The sequence below is a fragment of the Scyliorhinus torazame genome, chromosome 18, assembly GCF_047496885.1.
Source record: "Scyliorhinus torazame isolate Kashiwa2021f chromosome 18, sScyTor2.1, whole genome shotgun sequence".
NCBI lineage: Eukaryota > Metazoa > Chordata > Chondrichthyes > Carcharhiniformes > Scyliorhinidae > Scyliorhinus > Scyliorhinus torazame.
The window spans coordinates 44,609,405-44,628,763 of NC_092724.1; the positions used below are offsets into that span (position 1 = coordinate 44,609,405).

At 46.0% G+C, this 19,359-nt stretch overlaps 1 protein-coding gene across 4 annotated transcripts in view; it reads left to right on the forward strand.

Moving 5' to 3' along the window:
- The first annotated feature begins 15,190 nt into the window (after positions 1-15,190).
- Positions 15,191-19,359, forward strand: part of LOC140395181 (phosphatidylinositol 4-phosphate 5-kinase type-1 gamma-like) — a 176,700-nt gene continuing 172,531 nt past the window's right edge. For 3 of the 4 annotated variants that reach the window (XM_072482690.1, XM_072482691.1, XM_072482693.1), the window contains exon 1: positions 15,191-15,575. In XM_072482690.1, the coding sequence (XP_072338791.1) occupies positions 15,473-15,575 (103 nt within the window). In that variant the 5' untranslated portion in view covers positions 15,191-15,472. The remainder of the gene's footprint in view (positions 15,576-19,359) is intronic. The other variant, XM_072482692.1, reaches the window with a different exon arrangement.

The following is a 19,359-nucleotide window of genomic DNA, read 5'->3' on the forward strand; positions in this document are numbered from 1 at the left end:
ATTATGGCTCTGGGAATTTCTCCTGCTCTCGGTCCTCGCGCCATCACTCGGTATGCTCCCTCCACCTCCAACGGACCCGCCGGGGCCTCCGCTCCCATTAACGAGTGCAGCATCGTGCTCACATATGCCCCGACGTCCGCTCCCTCCACACCTTCAGGAAGACCAAGAATCCTCAGGTTGTTCCTCCTTGCGTTGTTTTCCAGTGCCTCCAACCTTTCCACACATCGTTTCTGATGTGCCTCCTGCGTCTCCGTCTTCACCACCAGGCCCTGTATATCGTCCTCATTCTCGGCTGCCTTTGCCTTCACGACCCGAAGCTCCAGCTCCTGGGTCTTTTGTTCCTCCTTTAGCCCTTCGATCGCCTGTAGTATCGGGGCCAACAGCTCTTTCTTCATTTCCTTTTTGATCTCTTCCACACAGCATTTCAAGAACTCTTGTTGTTCAGGGCCCCATGTTAAACTGCCACCTTCCGACGCCATCTTGGTTTTTGCTTGCCTTCCTTGCCGCTGTTCTAAAGGATCCACTGCAATCTGGCCACTCTCTCCTCCTTTTTCCATCCGTATCCAGGGGGGATTCCCTTCTGGTTTACCGCACAGTGTTTTTAGCCGTCAAAATTGCCGTTGGGGCTCCTATCAAGAGCCCAAAAGTCCGTTTCACAGGGAGCTGCCGAAACGTGCGACTCAGCTGGTCATCGCCGCACCCGGAAGTCGTCCCGAGCTTTTCCTGAGGAGGCACAGAGAGGGCATCATTAGCTGCACATGTGGTTCACAGTGGTGAGAGGGGGGTGTGAAGGAAGGGTTGGGAGGGGTTGAAGGGAGGAGGGGTGGAGGGAGGGTTGGGTGTTGCATGGAGAGTTGGGGGGGTTTGGATGCTAGCGTGGGGGCGGGTGGGGGGAGGCATTGGTGTCGACTCACTCGTGCTGCCTGGTGTAGGTCATTGACCTTTTTCCGGCACTGGAGGCCAGTTCTCCTGGTCACACTCCCGCCGCTCACAGCCGCTGCCACCTCGTCCCAGGCAGCACTGGCTGCCCTGTGACTGACCCTCTTGTATCCTCAGGGGAACAGGACATCCCTCCTGGCATCCACTGTGTCTAGGAACCTGGCTGGATCTGCATCCCCAAATGTTGGGGCCAGTCACCTGGACGCCATTGTTGCGAGCTGGCTGGGGTTGGCTGGCCAAGAGCTGTTTAAGCGCTGCTCGACCTTGTTAACGGTGGGTTGGCGTGTGCGGTGCCGATAATTCAACTGGCAAGCCTTCATTTGCGGCGCAAAGCCTGTTGGGGCCTCGTTAAGTGCAACAATTAATGTTGAATAACATTGTCGGCCTTGCTGGGCCAAGCGCCGGGAAGCTCACGGCAGTTTCCACTCGCTACCACACTTAGACATCTTTCCGGAGAATCACGCTCGAACGTTTAATATTCTGAAAAACAACAAAGCAAACAGTTGATGGGATGTGACAGAAAAATTATTTTGGAACGTGAAACTGCTTGATAACAAAGGATATTCAATGTAGCAGGGTAACATTCCTGCTGGCATCACAATCTGCTGCTTATTACATGTTCCATTTATAAACAATGCAAAACATGACTTTCATTCTTCAAACCATGTGAACGGAACAGCTCTCAGAAACATTTCAATCAAGTGGTTTAATTTATACCTTTATTTCAACCTTGATGCACTTAAATCAAACCATTCATAGAAAGGAGGCCCAAGGTTTGGAAGATGGGAAAGTGATCAGACAACCAATTATGTTTGAAATGCAAGACTTCACCACTAATTACAGTCAAGAACTGTGGCCTTGGGGCTGCAACTGGCCCCAACATGAGAAGAAAACCTGACTGATTTCATTAAAGTGTATTCTTCCCCTAATTATAAGACCTGTTACTGCTGCCATGTAAAGTAGTTGAATGCAGTATCACAAAGTGCTCATTGCCTATAGAATTGATCTCAGAAGTTGTAGAGATTGCAGCACAGGAGGCATCCATTCAGTCGATCTTATTTTAACTGGTTCGAGCCTTTCCGCTTCCCAAGAAAGGCAGGCATAGGTGACTTTGTCTCCAATGTACCAGCTCAGCCTTTGGATGACTCAGTAAAACAGTACCTGAGGACCAGATCTCGAATCGAAGACTGATGTTGTGGTTTACTGGGCAGCAGTGATCTTCCTCCCAGTAGCCCACCGAGCCAAACTTCCTCTAAAGCTCCCCCTGCCATAGCCCTGAATTGCATCTTCACCTAGTTTCTCTCCTCTTCTCCTGATGGGCCCCGTTTCAATTCCCGCATGGGTCACTGTCTGTGCGGGGTCTGCACGTTCTCCCCATGTCTGCGTGGGTTTCCTCCGGGGGCTCCGGATTCCTCCCACAAATCCCGAAAGACGTGCTCGTTAGGTGAATTGGACATTCTGAATTCTCCCTCAGTTTACCTGAACAGGTACTATACTGTGGTGATGAGGGAATTTTCACAGTAACTTCATTGCAGTGTTAATGTAAGCCTACTTGTGACATAAATAAATATTATTATTAATATGCTGTCCCTGAGCTTACCTTCCCATGAGATCCACTTCCTCCTCCCCTGGCCTTATTCCACATAACTGTTGAAAATTCAAATTCTCCCTCTTGTTATAGAAAGGAGGGGGAGTAATTTAAGCAGCCCTGATTTCTCCCCTCATTACCTGTCCGTACACAGAGAGGTATTTTTATTTTTGATATCCCCTTTTATAAAGGTGGTATATTTTCCCCAACCCTTAAATTTGGAGTGTTCCATCCCCTATAAATAACTTGCACCGCAAACCCGAGGTAAGATAAAAATAAATGGGGCGCGTATATTTCACATACACACTAAACGGGGAGAGGGGTTTTGCAATGTCCACCCCCCATTGCATACATACGATATAAAAAGGGATTAAGGAAAGGAAGGGTTTAGGGTCAGACTACAATAAAATACAAGTTAGGGTCTTACGTGAGTCCAGAATCAAACGCCTGACTGAGGGCAGGTTGACTGTTGCAGGGCAATCCGCCTTTCCAAGAACGGGACTTCCACCAGGGGAGAAGGCACATCGAGTTGAGCTAGTGAGGAATTGAGCAAACAAATGTGATATAAAATAGTTAGTTCAAATATTAGTTACAGTAATGTGGATGTGACCAGTCTAATAGTAGTGAGTTCACAGACAAAGGATTTCAGAAAGCATGGCAAGGAAGGGGGAGGGGTGTCTGGTGGAGGATGGGGAAAGGATGCTGGGTAATAAGAGGCCCAGGGTTAAGGAATGAGAAGTGAGCCAATCAGGATATATGGCCAGATCAGGAGGTGTATAGGATGGCCTATTGGAATCTTGTATGTGAAACTTGATGCCATTTGAATGTATTTGTAGAGATTCATTTGTCTCCGATAGCACATGGTTCCGTAGCTCCAGGAGACAGCTTATGTGTTCTGGGTCTCTGTGAAGCGAGTCAGACTTGCAAGTTGGTTAAAAATAAATAATACTATGCCTCCAAATCCATCTCAAGTTTTATTGAGGCCAGACTGACGGGTAAAGAATTCAATATTGTCATTTGGTGCCGAAATCCGGTTTTTCTCCAGACGGTCACCGGCCAGCTGCGAAATCAGAATTAGACTGATGTTGGACAAGGAAAGTGGAAACGGGTCCACAATGTGTGAAGCTGGAAAATGACCACATTGGTTTTCCCCTCTTCTCATGGTCTGATTGGTCTGGTCATTCGCGGTTGGTACGGAAAGATCGTCTCGATGAAATCAAAGGTCAGTCTGGGGATTAGAAAATTAAACTGATGGGACATCGGTAGGATGGTTCAGTTCCACAAGTGTTTTTGATGAACTGATGGGACATCGGAAGGATGGTTCAGTTCGACGAGAGTGTTTTTAAAACTATAGTTGATTAAGCTAAAATTGTATCCTTGGACTGTAGTGGCGAGAAACACAGTCTTGAGGACTAGTTAGAGATTATGGGGAATTGCTTGGATAAATTTCAAAACAAAGATGCATCCATAGAACTGGATGCTGCCTGTTAGTTAAAGCAGAAGTCTCTCAAAGGGTTAACAGCAGCCAAAGTTAAAGACTACAGACAGTGCTTCTCACACGGGCCTTGAGATAACAGCAGCAGCCTGGGGTGTAATCGGATACCTTTCTTTCGTGTCAGTGAAACTCCAGCAAATTTATGTTTTGAATTAATGAAAGGAAACCAGTGGATTTCTCCACCTCTTTGATAAAAGTTAATTATTTTAGCAAGCAATTGATTGAAATTGCCAAAATCTTAAGTTTGAATTACTTGAAATAATGTTTATTTCATTTTATTTGTGAATTAATAGAAACTTAAAGAAACTCACTGACACCATTTTAAAAAGTGTAAATCTGGAGATGACAGTTGACTTTGCTCCGGTATAAATCACCACAGCTAACTGCTCCCTCATTGATAGCACCCAACATTTTTGTGAATGTAAGAAAAACTTGTTAAAAGAAAAATTGTTAAGATAATGAATTAATTAAGTTGTAAAAGTTATACAAGTTTGTGTTAAGCAAATCTTAAATTCAGTTCTGAGTCGAGATCAGAACTAAGCTTGCAGTTTGCAGTAATTCAATTTGAATTTTCAAACATTTTAAGTTTTAAAAGAAAACTGTTAAATCCTTTTTAAATAACTTTGCCAAGTAGCAAAAATTGCCATTGGTTATAAATAGACAAATAAATAAATAAAAAAAGAGCCAAGTATGAAAGCTAAAGAGTTAATTGGATTATGGAGACAATATTGTCAAGAGGAGAGGGATAAGATCATGTTATTAAGTTGGCAAGAAAATGCCCTTAAAATGGGGATTCCAATTAGTGAAGGGGGAACCAGCAAACTCTGGAGATCTTGAAAAAGGAGTGTGTATTCAAAAAAAACGCGCAAGTAAAGAGAGGGAGACACCTAGCGGGGCAGACTCCAGTAAAAAAATGGGCTATGTAGTTCAATGGCTGGCCTTGCATTGACAGAGACAGAGGATGAAATAGAGAATTGGACCATGTCGAGCAGAGTCCCGACTGCACCGGTAGCATTGTCTACACTAATTCCAGAACCACCAGGGTATCATAATTTATATCCAGTCACTGCTCCCCAGATTCAAATCATGCCAGCCTCTCCAGTCCCTCCGGTTAATAGTTTGGGCCCTATTTCTGCACCTTCACCATCTGGTAGAGAAGGGGAGCTCTGTTCTACAAGCCCAGTTAGCTCTAGGACCCGATATCGGACAATGAGAGAGGGGCCTGATCCTATCCAGAAACAATTACGCATACCACCTAGATCCCTTGAGACTGATATAGTAGGACAGAAAAGTATGAGAACAAAGAAAGAGGATGGGCCTGGTTCTGAGGAGCTGGAGCTCCCCCTAGTGGAAGGGAAGGATGTCAAAGTCGAAGGGGAATCCGCTAAAGCGCCCCCTTGTGAGACTCTGAGACATTTGCCGATTAGGAAAATACCCAACACTGATGTTGCATCAGCAGCAGCACAGCCCACGATAGACGTTTATTGCCCATGGAGACCCAGTGAGATAATGGCTATTCTGGCTGCAATCCCAGACAGGAAGAAATCTCCTGTTGCTTTCGTGGACTATCTGAGAACTACCATCTCAGTTTATCAAGCTGATTCTAGGGAACTCTGGGCCCTAGTCCAGCAGCTTTTAACCCCAGCAGAGCACCGCAGTTACCTCAACCACTTGAATTATGCTAGCCAAGCCGCACTTCAGCAAGCCCATGCCTTGGACGATGATAGACGGGCACAAATCCTGAATGCGTTGAATGCCACATTTCAAAAGCCCATAAACATCTCTGATGTCTTAGACCTCAAACCTAAAAAGACTGAAGAGCCAGAGGAATTTCTGGAACGTTTTAATGAAATCTACCGTGGGTAGTCAGGCGACTTGCTGGACCAAAATGGTCAGAATTCCCCTCAATATTGTGCTATGTTAATGCATTGCCTACCACCTTCCGTGGCTACTGCCGTGAAATGTAATAACATGAATTGGACAGAGAACGACCCTTCCCAGATGGCCCGGGCAGTCAGATTTTATTGGAAGGAGGGTGTAGGTCAGGAAGGAGGCTCAGTTACAAAGATTAAGACTGAGTATGTAATGAAAAAGGATGATCTGAGACCCCAACCAGCGGCAGATATAGAGGGAACAATGCATGTTTTAATTGTGGCCGTACAGATCACTGGCATCAGGAATGCCCCTTTAAAAGACAGGCAGCAGAAGGAAACTACCCGACCCAAAAGGAGGGGGTACCCACCAAGGGGAGGACAGACAAGGTACACCGACTTTTCCCAGGAAAATCCTTTCCCAACACAAGATTGACTAGCTAATTTAGTCATAAGGACTCTCCAAGCGGGCAGGGAACCTATTATCTCTCTGCAGATAGGAGATCAACATTACCCATTTGTAATCGATACTGGAGCAGCCATGTCTTCGGTGCAATCAGAACTTCAACTACCACTATCCGACCACACACAGCATTTGTCGGGGCCCTAAGGACAGGTGTGTGAATATCCTATTTCTGAACCTGTGACAGTCACTTATGAGAATAAGTCTACAGATCATCAGTTTGTGGTGACTACTGGATTGGACTGTAACTTGTTGGCCCAAGATTTACTGTGTATCTTCCAGCTACAGCTAGAGTGCGGAGACGAAGGGGTAACGGTTCAATCATGGAGGATGAGACAACAATGCTATATTTCTATCACACCCTAGTGGTGGATGTTAGACATTGAACATGCACTGCACCACGTTACCCTGGCCTATGACAGAACTGGACAGAACAGGGAGTTGGAGGACAAATACCGGCCGTTAATTGGGACAGAATGGCCAGTCAAGATTACAGCCACAGTCACGGGAAAAGAAGGTACAGACGATTTTGTTACAATACCACCACATTTATGGCCACAGTCAGCTTCTGTAGGCCCTCATATTACACGTCAGGTCCACGACCAGTACCATGCCAAGGATCTGGGGCCTATGGTAAGGAGGGCAGTGGATCATTCAGATCCAACAGAGTACGCACTTCAAGTCATGCCAGACGGCACTTCCATAAAATATTTTGAGGTCCCTGAAACGATTAACACTCTACTTCAGCCAACCCACAGCTCTGGAAGAATAGGGGATTCCTTACCTCGGCCGGCATGGAAATATCCCACTGGGATTTAGTTAATGACCTACTGCAGGCCCTCCTTATGCCCGCGCAGATTTCCATCATTAAATGCGTTGCCCATACAAATGGTAAGACCCCAGTTGACGTTGGTAATGAATGAGCAGATTGTGCAGCGCGGACAGCCGTGCAAATTCAGCAAGTGATGGTGCCTAAAATGTTAGGTCAGACTAAACATTCTGCAATAAATAGGTCTGCCTCTGACAAGCCAAAGCCAACCATCCAAGACGTCATAAGATTACAGGAGGGCGCTCCTGAGAATGAGAAGCAAATGTGGAAACGGTTAGGTTGTACATAAGATTCTGTTTCTTCTTTATGGACCATGCCAGCACATCTGACTTGTATGTCTGAGGTACTGGATTTATGGGTCATCGAATGTGTACACTTTGCAACTCATTGTGGGGCTCGGGGGACTAATGATTTGTTGCTAGACACTTGGTGGCACCCTAAAATGCAGGGGTTGGCCCAGAGTATCAGTAATCGGTGTTTGATTTGTCAGCAATATAACACCAGCAAAGGTATCCCTTGTGGTATGAGGCAAACCCCGTTGCCCAGTGGTCCCTTTGAGACGCTCCAAATGGATTACATTGAGTTGGAAAGGTGTCAATATTGTCAATGTTATAAATATGTTTTGGTTATTGTGGATGTGTTAGCAGATGGGTTGAGGCGTTTCCGACTACCGATAATAAAGCTGCTACTGTGGTTAAAGTTCTGAGGCGGGAAATCATTCCCCGGTACAGTATACCAGCTCAGTTGAGTTCTGATAACGGGCCTCATTTTCTTGGATAGATTAACCTGCCTCCCTTTCCCAGCGCTGTTTTACAGGTGTGGAGCATGATGGGGTGGCTACGCACCGCCTGTGTAATCTTCGGCCTCGCCTCGCTTGGAGTGACATTGGCGGCGGAAATGGAAAAGTGAAATATCATCTACATCTATAACCCCAACCAAACTACACGGACATTGCACTTATGCCGAGGTGACGTTCTTCGCTGCCCCCATATAAGAGGACAGGGTATCGGCTCATGGAAGGTCATCAGGTTAACGGACAATGCAGGACTCATGAAGCACTTGCACCAGTCCTGGCGATGGGAAGGGAACATTGCATGGACATTGCCTTGTTTTTGGAGTGCATGTAAATATGATTTTGGATGTGTTAAGATTGGTGCCACAAAGGTAAAGTCAGACGATGCGGAGAGGGTAGGAAGAGGTTGTGAGAGAGAGAGGGGGACTAGAAAGAGGACGGAGTGTGTGAGAAGGGGAGTACAACTAGAACATGGGTTATCAGGCGATATACTTAATTCATTTAGTATGAGAATGAGGGAAACCTGGGTAGTATGAATCTCTTCTACCAGATCTACCACCGCTTGTATGGCCAGGGACGGGTTGTCTGCTACCCGAACCCCGCATCGGTGTCTAGGTTATTTTCTGTTTCACCGCTTTGGGGCACTCCCCAAACGGTGGTTCATTGTCAGCGTTCCATTGAACACCGGCCTCCAGCTCCTTTGTGGCTGGGCGAATGTCTCTCATATCACTGTTGGGACTAGGGCTTGCCGCATTGCTAGGAGGCCCGAATGGGTGTTCCAAAGCTGGATAAACTGGGCTACTTGGGGATCCCTACTCAACCGATATACTGATTGTGATGCTAGCTTGTACACGGAGCAAGGATACTATTAATGGCACAGCGACCAATGTTTTGTCACCCCCATTTCCCCGCCAAATTGCTATCGGAACTCTAGTCCCTACCACAGTCCCCTGCCCCTTGGCGTGGATGCTGCACAATCAGTTGGCACGCCGGGCAGTCTCAGCCGAATTCTGCGAGAACTGGAAAAAACCTCAGGTTCTCGCACCCAACCGGGGCCACTCAGCCGGATGGGGAATTCTGAGCGCCTTGACTCTGGGAGGTGTGGGGGGGTTCCTTGGTGGTTAACAATAGGAATTATTTTATTTGTGGCCTTACCATCCTGGGAAACTAAACCTTGGGAGCCCTCGGGGCAATAACTAAGGAATTGTCTCAGCTGCTGTTGTTTGCCATGCAGAACCGGTATGCTCTTGATTATCTTCTGGCCCGTGAGGGTGGGGTATGCGCCATAATGCAGAGCAAGCGTATCATGGGAGTTCAAGACCTAACTGCTAACATCACTAAATTTATGGATCGCATACGGGATCACCTGGACGGAATGCAGGACCCTGGCTCTTGGGGTAACTGGGGATTCGGATGTTGGAAGGACTGGTTGATAAATATGGCCATATATTTAGGAGTGGCTCTCGGTTGCATCTTTATGGGCCTGGCCATCCTTAAATACGTGATGGGTAAAATGCAGGGTGCACTGGAATGGATAGACGCCCCTAGAATCTTGGCTGTTAGGATCCACGAGGGTACAGCGGATGATGGAGTGCTGCAACAGCAATTGGAAATGCAGCGACAAATCTTCTTAGATGAGGGGCCATAGCTACGGGTTGGACAGATAGGTTATCATGAAATGATAAAAGGAGGGAATGAGGAATTGAACAAACGAATGTGATATAAAATAGTTAGCTCAAATATTAGTTACAGTAATGTGGATGTGATCAGTCTAATAGTAGTGAGTTCACAGACAAAGGATTTCAGAAAGCATGGCAAGGAAGGGGGGAGGGGTGTCTGGTGGAGGATGGGTAAAGGATGCTGGGTAACAAGAGGCCCAGGGTTAAGGAATGAGAAGTGAGCCAATCAGGATATATGGCCAGGTCAGGAGGTGTATAGGATGGCCTATGGGAATCTTGCATGTCAAACTTGATGCCATTTGAATGTATTTGTAGAGATTCCTTTGTCTCCGATAGCACTCGGTTCCGTAGCTCCAGGAGACAGCTTATGTGTTCTGGGTCTCTGTGAAGCGAGTCAGGTTTGCAAGTTGGTTAAAAATAAATAATACTATGCCTTCAAATCCATCTCGAGTTTTATTGAGGCCAGACTGACGGGTAAAGAATTCAGTATTGTCACTAGTATTGACGGCACAAATTCCAATGGTCCAGTCGTTCACAGTTTTGATGAGGGTCCAGAGTTCTTTCTGCTGCCACCTGTTTGATGGTAAGATGGTCAACAGCACTGGTTGCTTGACTGGAACAACTCTTCGTCTTTGGAGGTCAAACCATAACTGCCTGAGTTTGGGTCCACAGGTGGATATTACAAGTCCTAGCAGCTTGGGGGGGGTGGGGGGGGGGGGGGGTGGGGGTAATGTGACATATTTCCCAACACCTCCCGATGTTAGACTAGTAGTGGAGACATCCTCTCTGCATTAACCCTATCAATACCGCTTAGGCTCTTAAGGTTTTAATCAAGTCGTCTCTTATTCTTCAAAACTCTAGTGGATACAAACCTGGTGCGAAATTCTCCGGTATCGGCGCGATGTCCGCTGACCAGCGCCCAAAACGGCGCAAAGCAGTCAGGCATCGTGCCGCCCCAAAGGTGCGGAATCCTCCGCATCTTTGGGGGCCGAGCCCCAACCTTAAGGGGCTAGGCCTGCGCCAGACTAATTTCCACCCCGCCAGCTGGCGGAAAAGGCCTTTGGTGCCCCGCCAGCCGGGCGGCGCATGCGCGGGAGCGTTAGCGGCTGCTCACGGCATCGTCGCGCATGCGCTGTGGAGGGAGTCTCTTCCGCCTCCGCCATGGTGGAGACCGTGGCGAAGGCGGAAGGAAAAGAGTGCCTCCACGGCACAGGCCCGCCCGCGGATCAGTGGGCCCCAATCGCGGGCCAGGCCACCGTGGGGGCACCCCCCGGGGCCAGATCGCCCCGCGCCCCCCCCAGGACCCCGGAGCCCGCCCGGGCCGCCTTGTCCCGCTGGTAAGGTAGGTGGTTTAATCTACGCCAGCGGGACAGGCATTCTAGCAGCGGGACTTCGGCCCATCCGGGCTGGAGAATCGCGGGGTGGGGGGGGGCCCGCCAACCGGCGCGGCGCGATTCCCGCCCCCGCCGAATATCCGGTGCCGGAGAATTCGGCAACCAGCGGGGGCTGGATTCACACCAGCCCCCGGCGATTCTCCGACCCGGCGGGGGGGTCGGAGAATCTCGCCCCTGATCTCTACAACCTTTCCTCATAAGACAACGGGCTCATTCCTGGTCTTAATCTGCTTTCTGCATGTACCTCCAGTATACTTTGAAGATTTTCTGTTTTTGATCCAGGTTTCCAGCCTTTGCCGGTTTTTATTTGCCTTTATCGAGGAAACAAAAAGGTTTGACAAATAAAATATGCGTCAAATACCGAGCAGCACAACAAAACATAACACAATTGATCCCAATGAGTGCAATCAGTGCTACAAAAGAAACTGATTTAACAGTTGAGAAGTATGTCCCCATCCCCCCACAAAATGTACTGTAAAATGGTGCATAGGGTGACATCACACTGTTATTAAAGCACTGATAATTACAATGTGTACTCACTCGTCTGCAACCTTATTATTAGCTCTGGAACTGACAGGGTTTCCAGAAAATACAACATACTAGGGTTATTTTTTTAAAGGAAATTCTAAGAAGGTGTTTGAAAATCTATCTGTGAGAATAAAAATGACAATGTCCATGTGCTTCAGTTTCATTAGCTGAGGTCGCATGGGTATGCGACAATCGGCTTGAGTTGGGGAGAGGAAACCAGAACAGGAGCAAGGCATTTATAGTCAACCTTTATAAAACACCAGTCATCAATTGCCATATGTTGTCTAGTTCTGGGCACCTCACTTTAGGAAGGGTGTTAAGGCTTTAGAGAGATGAGGAACAGAACTATGAGAATGGTTCTAGGGATGAGGGACTTCAGCCATTTGTAGTTTGGAAAAGCTAGGGTGACTCTCATTGGAAAAGCGAAGGTTGAGAGGAAATTTGATAGAGGTGTTCAAAATCAAGAGGGGTCTGGATAGAATATTAGAGAGAAACGGTCTCCATCGAGGGAAGTGTTGAGAACAGGGGATCACAGAATTGAGATGATTGGCAAAAGAACTAAAGGTATTATTTGGAAAAACAGTCTTACGTGGTGGTTATGATCTGGAAAGCATTGCCTGAGAGTGTGGTGGAGGCAGATTGAATCATGGCTTTAGGTGAGTTCTTGAAGGAAAAATATTTGCAAGGCCAGGGGGACCGAGCAGGAGAAGAATGGAGCAAGAAAAATTAGAAAAATTGACTTGAATTTGATTTTCATCAATGCCGGCAAGTTGAACAAGTAACTTTTAATATTTGAATTGGCTCACCTACTTCTGCACCCTTCTCCCTTCCCTTGTCTCTCATCCACCTGACTCTGGCCATCTCAGTCTGGATTTTATCTCCCTTTGCTAAACCTTTAGTGATCGCACTTACAATCATTGTGGCTCCATTCTCTAAAATGTCATCCAACTCCTCTGGTCTCCACAGTTCTTCTAACCTTCAAAGGCAACCAGATGTATTTCTTTCATCAAACTTTCAGACACCTTTCCTTATTGTACCACAAAGGCATGACATCCATTCTTTTCTTCTCCGTAAAACACATTGGGCTCTGTTAAAGGCACTAAAGTAAAGGTGCCATAGTCCTCTTTCCCCTTTGAAGGGGAGATCAGACTGGTTGCAATTTAACCTGAGGATCACCACACCTAAGGTGAGGGGCAAGGTTGAGAAGATGGGTCTTCATTATTAACCTCAGCCAGTATGGGAATTAAACCTGCGCTGTTGGCCTTGCTCTGCATCATAAACCAGCTGTCCAGCCAACTGAGCTGAACCAACTCCCTGAAGGCTCTACGTAAACGCAAGTTAGCGTGGTATGTATTGAATCCCCTTTTGTTGACAAGGGTTATGTCCCCTCCAATCTTGTCATTATTCTTTCATTGCCTCCCTAACTTCTTCAATGTAATAACTCTGAGTGGAATGCTATCCCTGTGTGAGCCAGCACCTCGAGAAAAGAGTGGGAGAAAGTAGTGAAATAAAACTTTCTAAATAAGTTCATATGGAAAAGGGCATGAATTTTATTCTCAGTGTGAACCAGAAGGTATTCCGATCTCACCTGGAAACATGACAGGTGATGTCCCACCTCTCACTGTCCTGCCCACACACATCGGCCACGGGTCATCCCAATATGTCCATCGTCATGGCACATCATCTTACCCAGGCCAATTGGAAAGCCATTAGTCCCTTCAGAATTCAATTGGATGATTCATACACACTTTCACCCCAACACTTGTATTTTAGTTTTTAAAACTAATAAATGAGTCGTCAGAGATCATGGGGAGGATAGGACAATTGTTTTTGGATGCTAATGCTCTGGGATCACGGGTTCAAATCCCACCATGGAAGCTGGTAGAATTTAAATTCAATTAATAAAATCTGGAATATAGTTAGTCTCAGTAATGGTGACCATGAAACTATCATCTATTGTTGTAAAAATGCAACTGGTTTACTATTGGCCTTTTTATTGATTCGTAACCACCCTTTGAAATGACCCCAGCAAGTCACTCAGCTCCAGCAGGCAATTATAAATGGCCCCTGTGGACTGGCTGTCCAACCTGTCGAAATTTCTCCGATTGGAGAAAATCAAATTCGCCATCAGGGGGTTGGATAAGTGCTTCCACAAGGCGTGGAAGCCATTCACCAACCTGTTCCAGGACCTGTTTGTAGTCAACATTCAATAGAGGACGGGGGGTGACTTGTATGCTTTTCTTCTTTTTTCTCTTTATCATTGTTAAATTTATTTAAAAAAAATATTTTTATTCTCCTCCTTTTTCACATTTTATCCAAATTTACACCCACCAAAAATGATCAACAGTAACAATTACAATGTCAATCCCCTGGCCAACAATTCCTCCCTCCCACCAACTCCCAAACAACCCTCAACATTTTAAATACAAACATCAAAGAAAAGGATTCAGGAATCCACCATCCACCCATACATAGTCACCAACAACATACACAGTCCAATCCCTCACACCCCAACCCCCCCCCCCCCCTCAATGTTCGATGTCATCCAATTCTTGAAAGTGCATAATGAACAAAGCCCATGAATTGTAGAACCCTTCCATCCTTCCCCTCAACTCAAACTTCACCTTCTCGAGTGTTAAAAACTCCAACAGATCCCCCCGCCACTCCATGGCACAAAGTGGAGAAACTGACCTCCACCCCAACAGCCTTCAGGCGATCAGCGAGGCGAAGGCTAAAACAACTGCCACCGCACTGCTTCCAACCCCGGCCAATCTGATACCCCGAATATGGCCTCCAGAGGACCCGGCTCAAGCCTCACATGTACCACTTTCGAAATTACCCTGAACACCTCCCTCCAATACCCCTCCAGCTTTGGACAGGCCCAAAACATATGAAAGTGGTTTGCGGGCCCCCCCCGAAAGTGGTTTGCGGCCCCCCCCCGCCCCCCCGCCCCGCAACGTTCACAAACATCCTCTACCCCGTCAAAGAGTCGGCTCATCCTTGCCTTTGTGAGTTGTGCCCTATACACCACCTTCAGCTGTATCAGCCCCAACCTCACACACAAAGTTGAGGCATTTACCCTCCGGAGCACCTCACACCACAACCCCTCCTCCATGCTCTCTCCCAACTCTTCCTCCCACTTTACCTTAATCCCCTCCCGTGGTGCTTTCTGTTAAATTCCTTTATCTTGTAACATGTATCTCTTTTGGTTTATTTTTCCGTATAAACTAGAACTGCACCCTGATTACTTTCTGCAAAACACTACTCCCGGGTATGACACCTGTAAGTTAACCTTCGAACTAGAAATATGTAATTTAAAACAAATTGTACAATGTAGGGTGTGAAAATCTAATAAAAACATTTGAAATAAAATTAGTGATGGGCAATAAATGCTGGCCTTTGCCAGCGATACCCGCAACCGAGGAAGCAATGAGCAAAAGAAAATTGGATCAATCTTCAATGGCTGAATGGCCGTCATCGAATGTAGGCTGTGATGTCATACACCTGTTCAAAAAAAGGAATGACTTCATCGGGAAAGGCAGAGTGGCGTGTGGTGACGCCAGTGATGTACGCGCGCAGCGATGACGCGACGGGTTCTGGTGCACAGAGAACGGTGACGAGGCGGCCGCGGGCTCTGCCGATGTTTTTGTTGCCGGTGAGCAGAGCCGGGTGGCAGTTACTGAACGGCGGGGAAGAGAGAGAGAAAAAGAGAAAAAGAGTGAATGAAGAGAGGGGGCTCGCGCGCTTGACACGAATTTGTTTTTTTTAAAAATTGCAATAAAATCCAGTTTTTTTTCCGGGGGGGGGGGGGGGGAGAGAAATAGAAAAAAAAATCTTTCCTACGTGGTCCCCCCCTCCCCCGTAATTAAATATTAAATCCTATCAGGGACTGAATGGAACCGGACGGAGCGGGGACGGAGGCCGGAGGGGAGAGCGAAGCGTCGGCGGCTGAGGAGGCGGCGATAGCGGGAGCGGAGGGCGATATCTACCCATTAGGTAAGAACGGGGGGATATTATGGCCGGCTCGGTGGTGGAACCCATTGAACCCCCCCCCCCCCCCCCCCCCCGGGACTCGGGCTGCAGCTCCTGTCATTTCCCCTTTGGGGGGTAAGGGTTGCTGGAAAAGGTTTGTAGACTCCAGGGATTAGAGCAACCCCCCCCCCCCGGTAGTCATCCTAGCGCTGCATTCAACTACCAGGGGTCTGATATGGTGGGATGTCAGCGATGGGGCATCGTAAGCCTCTTTCTATGGAAGCCACGGCAGGCGTGGGGGTCTGCTGCTTGGATGGGTACCCACTGCAGCATTGCCACACACCAATGAAAGTGCTTCAGGTATCTGAAAAATAATCCCCATATAACCAACTTGACACTGCCCCCCTCCCCCTTCCATTCTCAAAATGACCAAACTGCACAGGAGGAAATGTCTGAAAGACAAGTGGGAAGGTTAATTAAACGAAAAAAAGGTCAGGACTGCATCAACCGTTCAATGTATTCGTGGTTGTGTTTACGAATGCACTTTGCCACTGGCACTCTGGTTTGGGGTGAAGGGCATTGTATTGGGGCCAGGTGCAGTGTTGCTTGCCCCTCAGGAATGTTTGTCACAAATTGGGTTCTGTGAAGTAAGATTCTTTTGTCTTTAGGTGTGCTTGTGTTAAGTGTATTTGTTGTCTTGCTCTGTTTTTCTGTGGAGCATCCTGCAGATATTAATGCACTCCAAAGGACCACTTGCCCTTACAATAGAAAGGCAGGGTAAGCTAACAGGATTATCATTGTAATGATTTGGTTATTTGCATACTGTAACAAATCTGCTAATAGGTCAATGAATACAAAACTAATCACCTCAGGAGCCCCAAAGAGTTTATGGAATGCAGTTTGGAAATCCCTTTAATAAGACACTAGCGTGTGTGTTTCAAATCAAGCTTTCATTAGACCACTATTGAAGTTTCATTGGAGAAATGGGGAAGTGGTTTTTATCCTAAAAGTCGTAACTTTCAACTCTCTCATGTGATGGGCTCATACAGAATCATGCAAAATGATTTTAATGTCTTTTGATTTAATAGTAATATGGTAGGTGGATTCTAAAGATGCAGAAACAATTTGCAGTTTTATGTTGTGCAAGATAATTGTTTTCATGTTCATAAATATATACCTCAGCTAATGGCTCACTGAAATTAATTTTTTTTATTGCAAGAACAAGAAGAGATAAATGAAGTGATTAAACCAGATATTTCTACGGTAATGTATTTGAAAATGAAATGAAATGAAAATTGCTTATTGTCACAAGTAGCCTTCAAATGAAGTTACTGTGAAAAGCCCCTAGTCGCCACATTCCGGCGCCTGTTCGGGGTGGCTGGTACCCTATTTTATGTCTATAGGGTAGATTTTCTGAGATCGACAACAATAACATCCTCCTATAAAGCACCTTTAGCATGAAGCCTGCAGGGTGCTTCAAGGTGGGACAAATAACAACAATAACAATCTTATTGTCACAAGTAGGCTTACATTAACACTTTAATGAAGTTACTGTGGAAGTCCCCGAGTTTCCACACTTCCGGCGCCTGATCGGGAACACTAAGGGAGAATTGAGAATGCCCAATTTACCTAACAGTACGTCTTTCAGGACTTGTGGGAAGAAACTGGAGGAAACCCACACAGACGTGGGGAGAACATGCAGACTCTACACAGACAGTGACCCAAGTCGGAAATCGAACCTGGGACCCTGGCGCTGTGAAGCGACAGTGCTAACCACTGTGTTATTGTGTCACCCATATGATTAGGAGGTAGCAGTCAAAGCGAGAGATTTTGAAGAGGCTTTTTGAAAATAGAAAAACAGAACAAAAAGTTTAAAAGAGTCAAGCCACTTATAAATTCTGCTGCCTATAGTGTAGCAAAGAGAAAATAATTCAGTGTCAGAAGACCATAGTGCATGCATGAGGCACCAGGACTTGGACATGGAGATAGGGTGGTGTAAGGCGAGGCCTTGGAAAGATTTGTAAACAAGATGGAGTATTTTGCTAAAATTTGGGATTAGGGAGATGAAGGTGAGAATGATGGATGAGTGGGGCAGGATGTTCTCCGCTTGAAAAATATGGAAAGGTTAATATGCACGATGGCAACAAAGACCGACGTTCTCCTTTATTATTACTAACACTAGCTCTAATGAAGAAAAATAAATCTGATTTAATAACAAAAGGTACTAAAATGCATGGCTGGTGCATTCAACTCTTAAAAGAGCGAGAATATCTTGGTTACATTCTCCCACTCATTCTAAAACTGTACTCGCGTGATACTTATTTTGCCTCCTGTATTGAATATTGTGAAAACTAATTGGATATTCCATATATTTATAATATTGTTTTCACTGTCTGTGTGGAGATTGCACATTCTCCCTGTGTCTGTGTGGGGCTCACCCCCACAACCCAAAATATGTGCAGGGCAGGTGGATTGGCCACGCTAAATTACCCCTTAATTGGAAAAAAGCAATTTAGTACTCAAAACTTATTTATAAAATGTTTATAGTATTGTTTTATCGTGATCTATAATCCATTGTGTTCATTCAAGCCTTATTTGTGGAAGCCAAGGAGGTTGCCATATGCTACCTTGATTTTTCTAAACATTATTGGGCTAGTGATTCCCTTTTGCTACTGACGCAGTAATAACTTGAAGTAAAGTTAAAGAAAGGATGATGTGTATTTTTTAATGATCATTTTGAGGACCTTCCAGGAGAATAGGGAGAGACTGAGGAGGAAGCAGTCAACCATTTCCAGGAGAAATGGTGTGAAAGAATGGTATGTATTAAAATGGCAAGAGTAAAAGAAAGCAGATAAGAAACCTTAATTTATTTGTGTACATAACTTATTGCTTATTATTTGGAAGGAAAAAGAAAAGTTTTGACTTAACTACTAAAGTTAATCTTTCTCTTCCTGCTTTCAAATCCTGACTTTTTATTTTTAATAAGAAAAGTGCTGTAATATGTAATTGCATACCAATTCCCTTAATTTCACTTGAAAGTACTTGCATTTATATTACGTCTTCAGGATCCCCAAAAGTGTCTTACAATCAATTTGTCACTTTTAAAGTGAAGTTAATATGAGTAAACACTGTCCCACAATTCGGCAACGTGCCTCAATGACTGCCGTCTGGTGGCCCTGACTTCAGTCGTAATGAAGTGCTTCGAGAGGTTGATCATGAAGCGCATCACCTCCATACTCCCAGAACACCTTGATCCACTGCAATTCGCATACCGTCTCAACCGGTCCACAGCAGACACCATTTCCCTGGCCCTACACTCACCCCGAGAGCATCTCGACAACAAGGACTCCTACATCAGACTCCTATTTATTGACTACAGCTCCGCCTTCAACACCATAATCCCAGCCAAGCTCCTATCAAAGCTCCAAAACTAGGACTTGGCTCCCCATTCTGCAACTGGATCCTCTATTTTCTGACCAACAGACCACAATCAGTAAGAATGAACAACAACACCACCTCCATGATAGTCCTCAATACCGGGGCCCCGCAAGTCTGCGTACTTAGCCCCCTACTCTACTCCCTGTAAACACTTGACTGCGTAGCAAAATTTGGTTCCAACTCCATCTACAAGTTTGCTGACGATACGACCATAGTGGGCTGGATCTCGAATAACTCCTACGAATACAGGAGAGAGATAGAGAACCTAGTGGAGTGGTGCAGTGACAACACTCTCTCCCTCAGTGCCAGCAAAACTAAAGAGCTGGTCATTGACTTCAGGAATCAAAGTACTGTACACACCCCTGTCAGC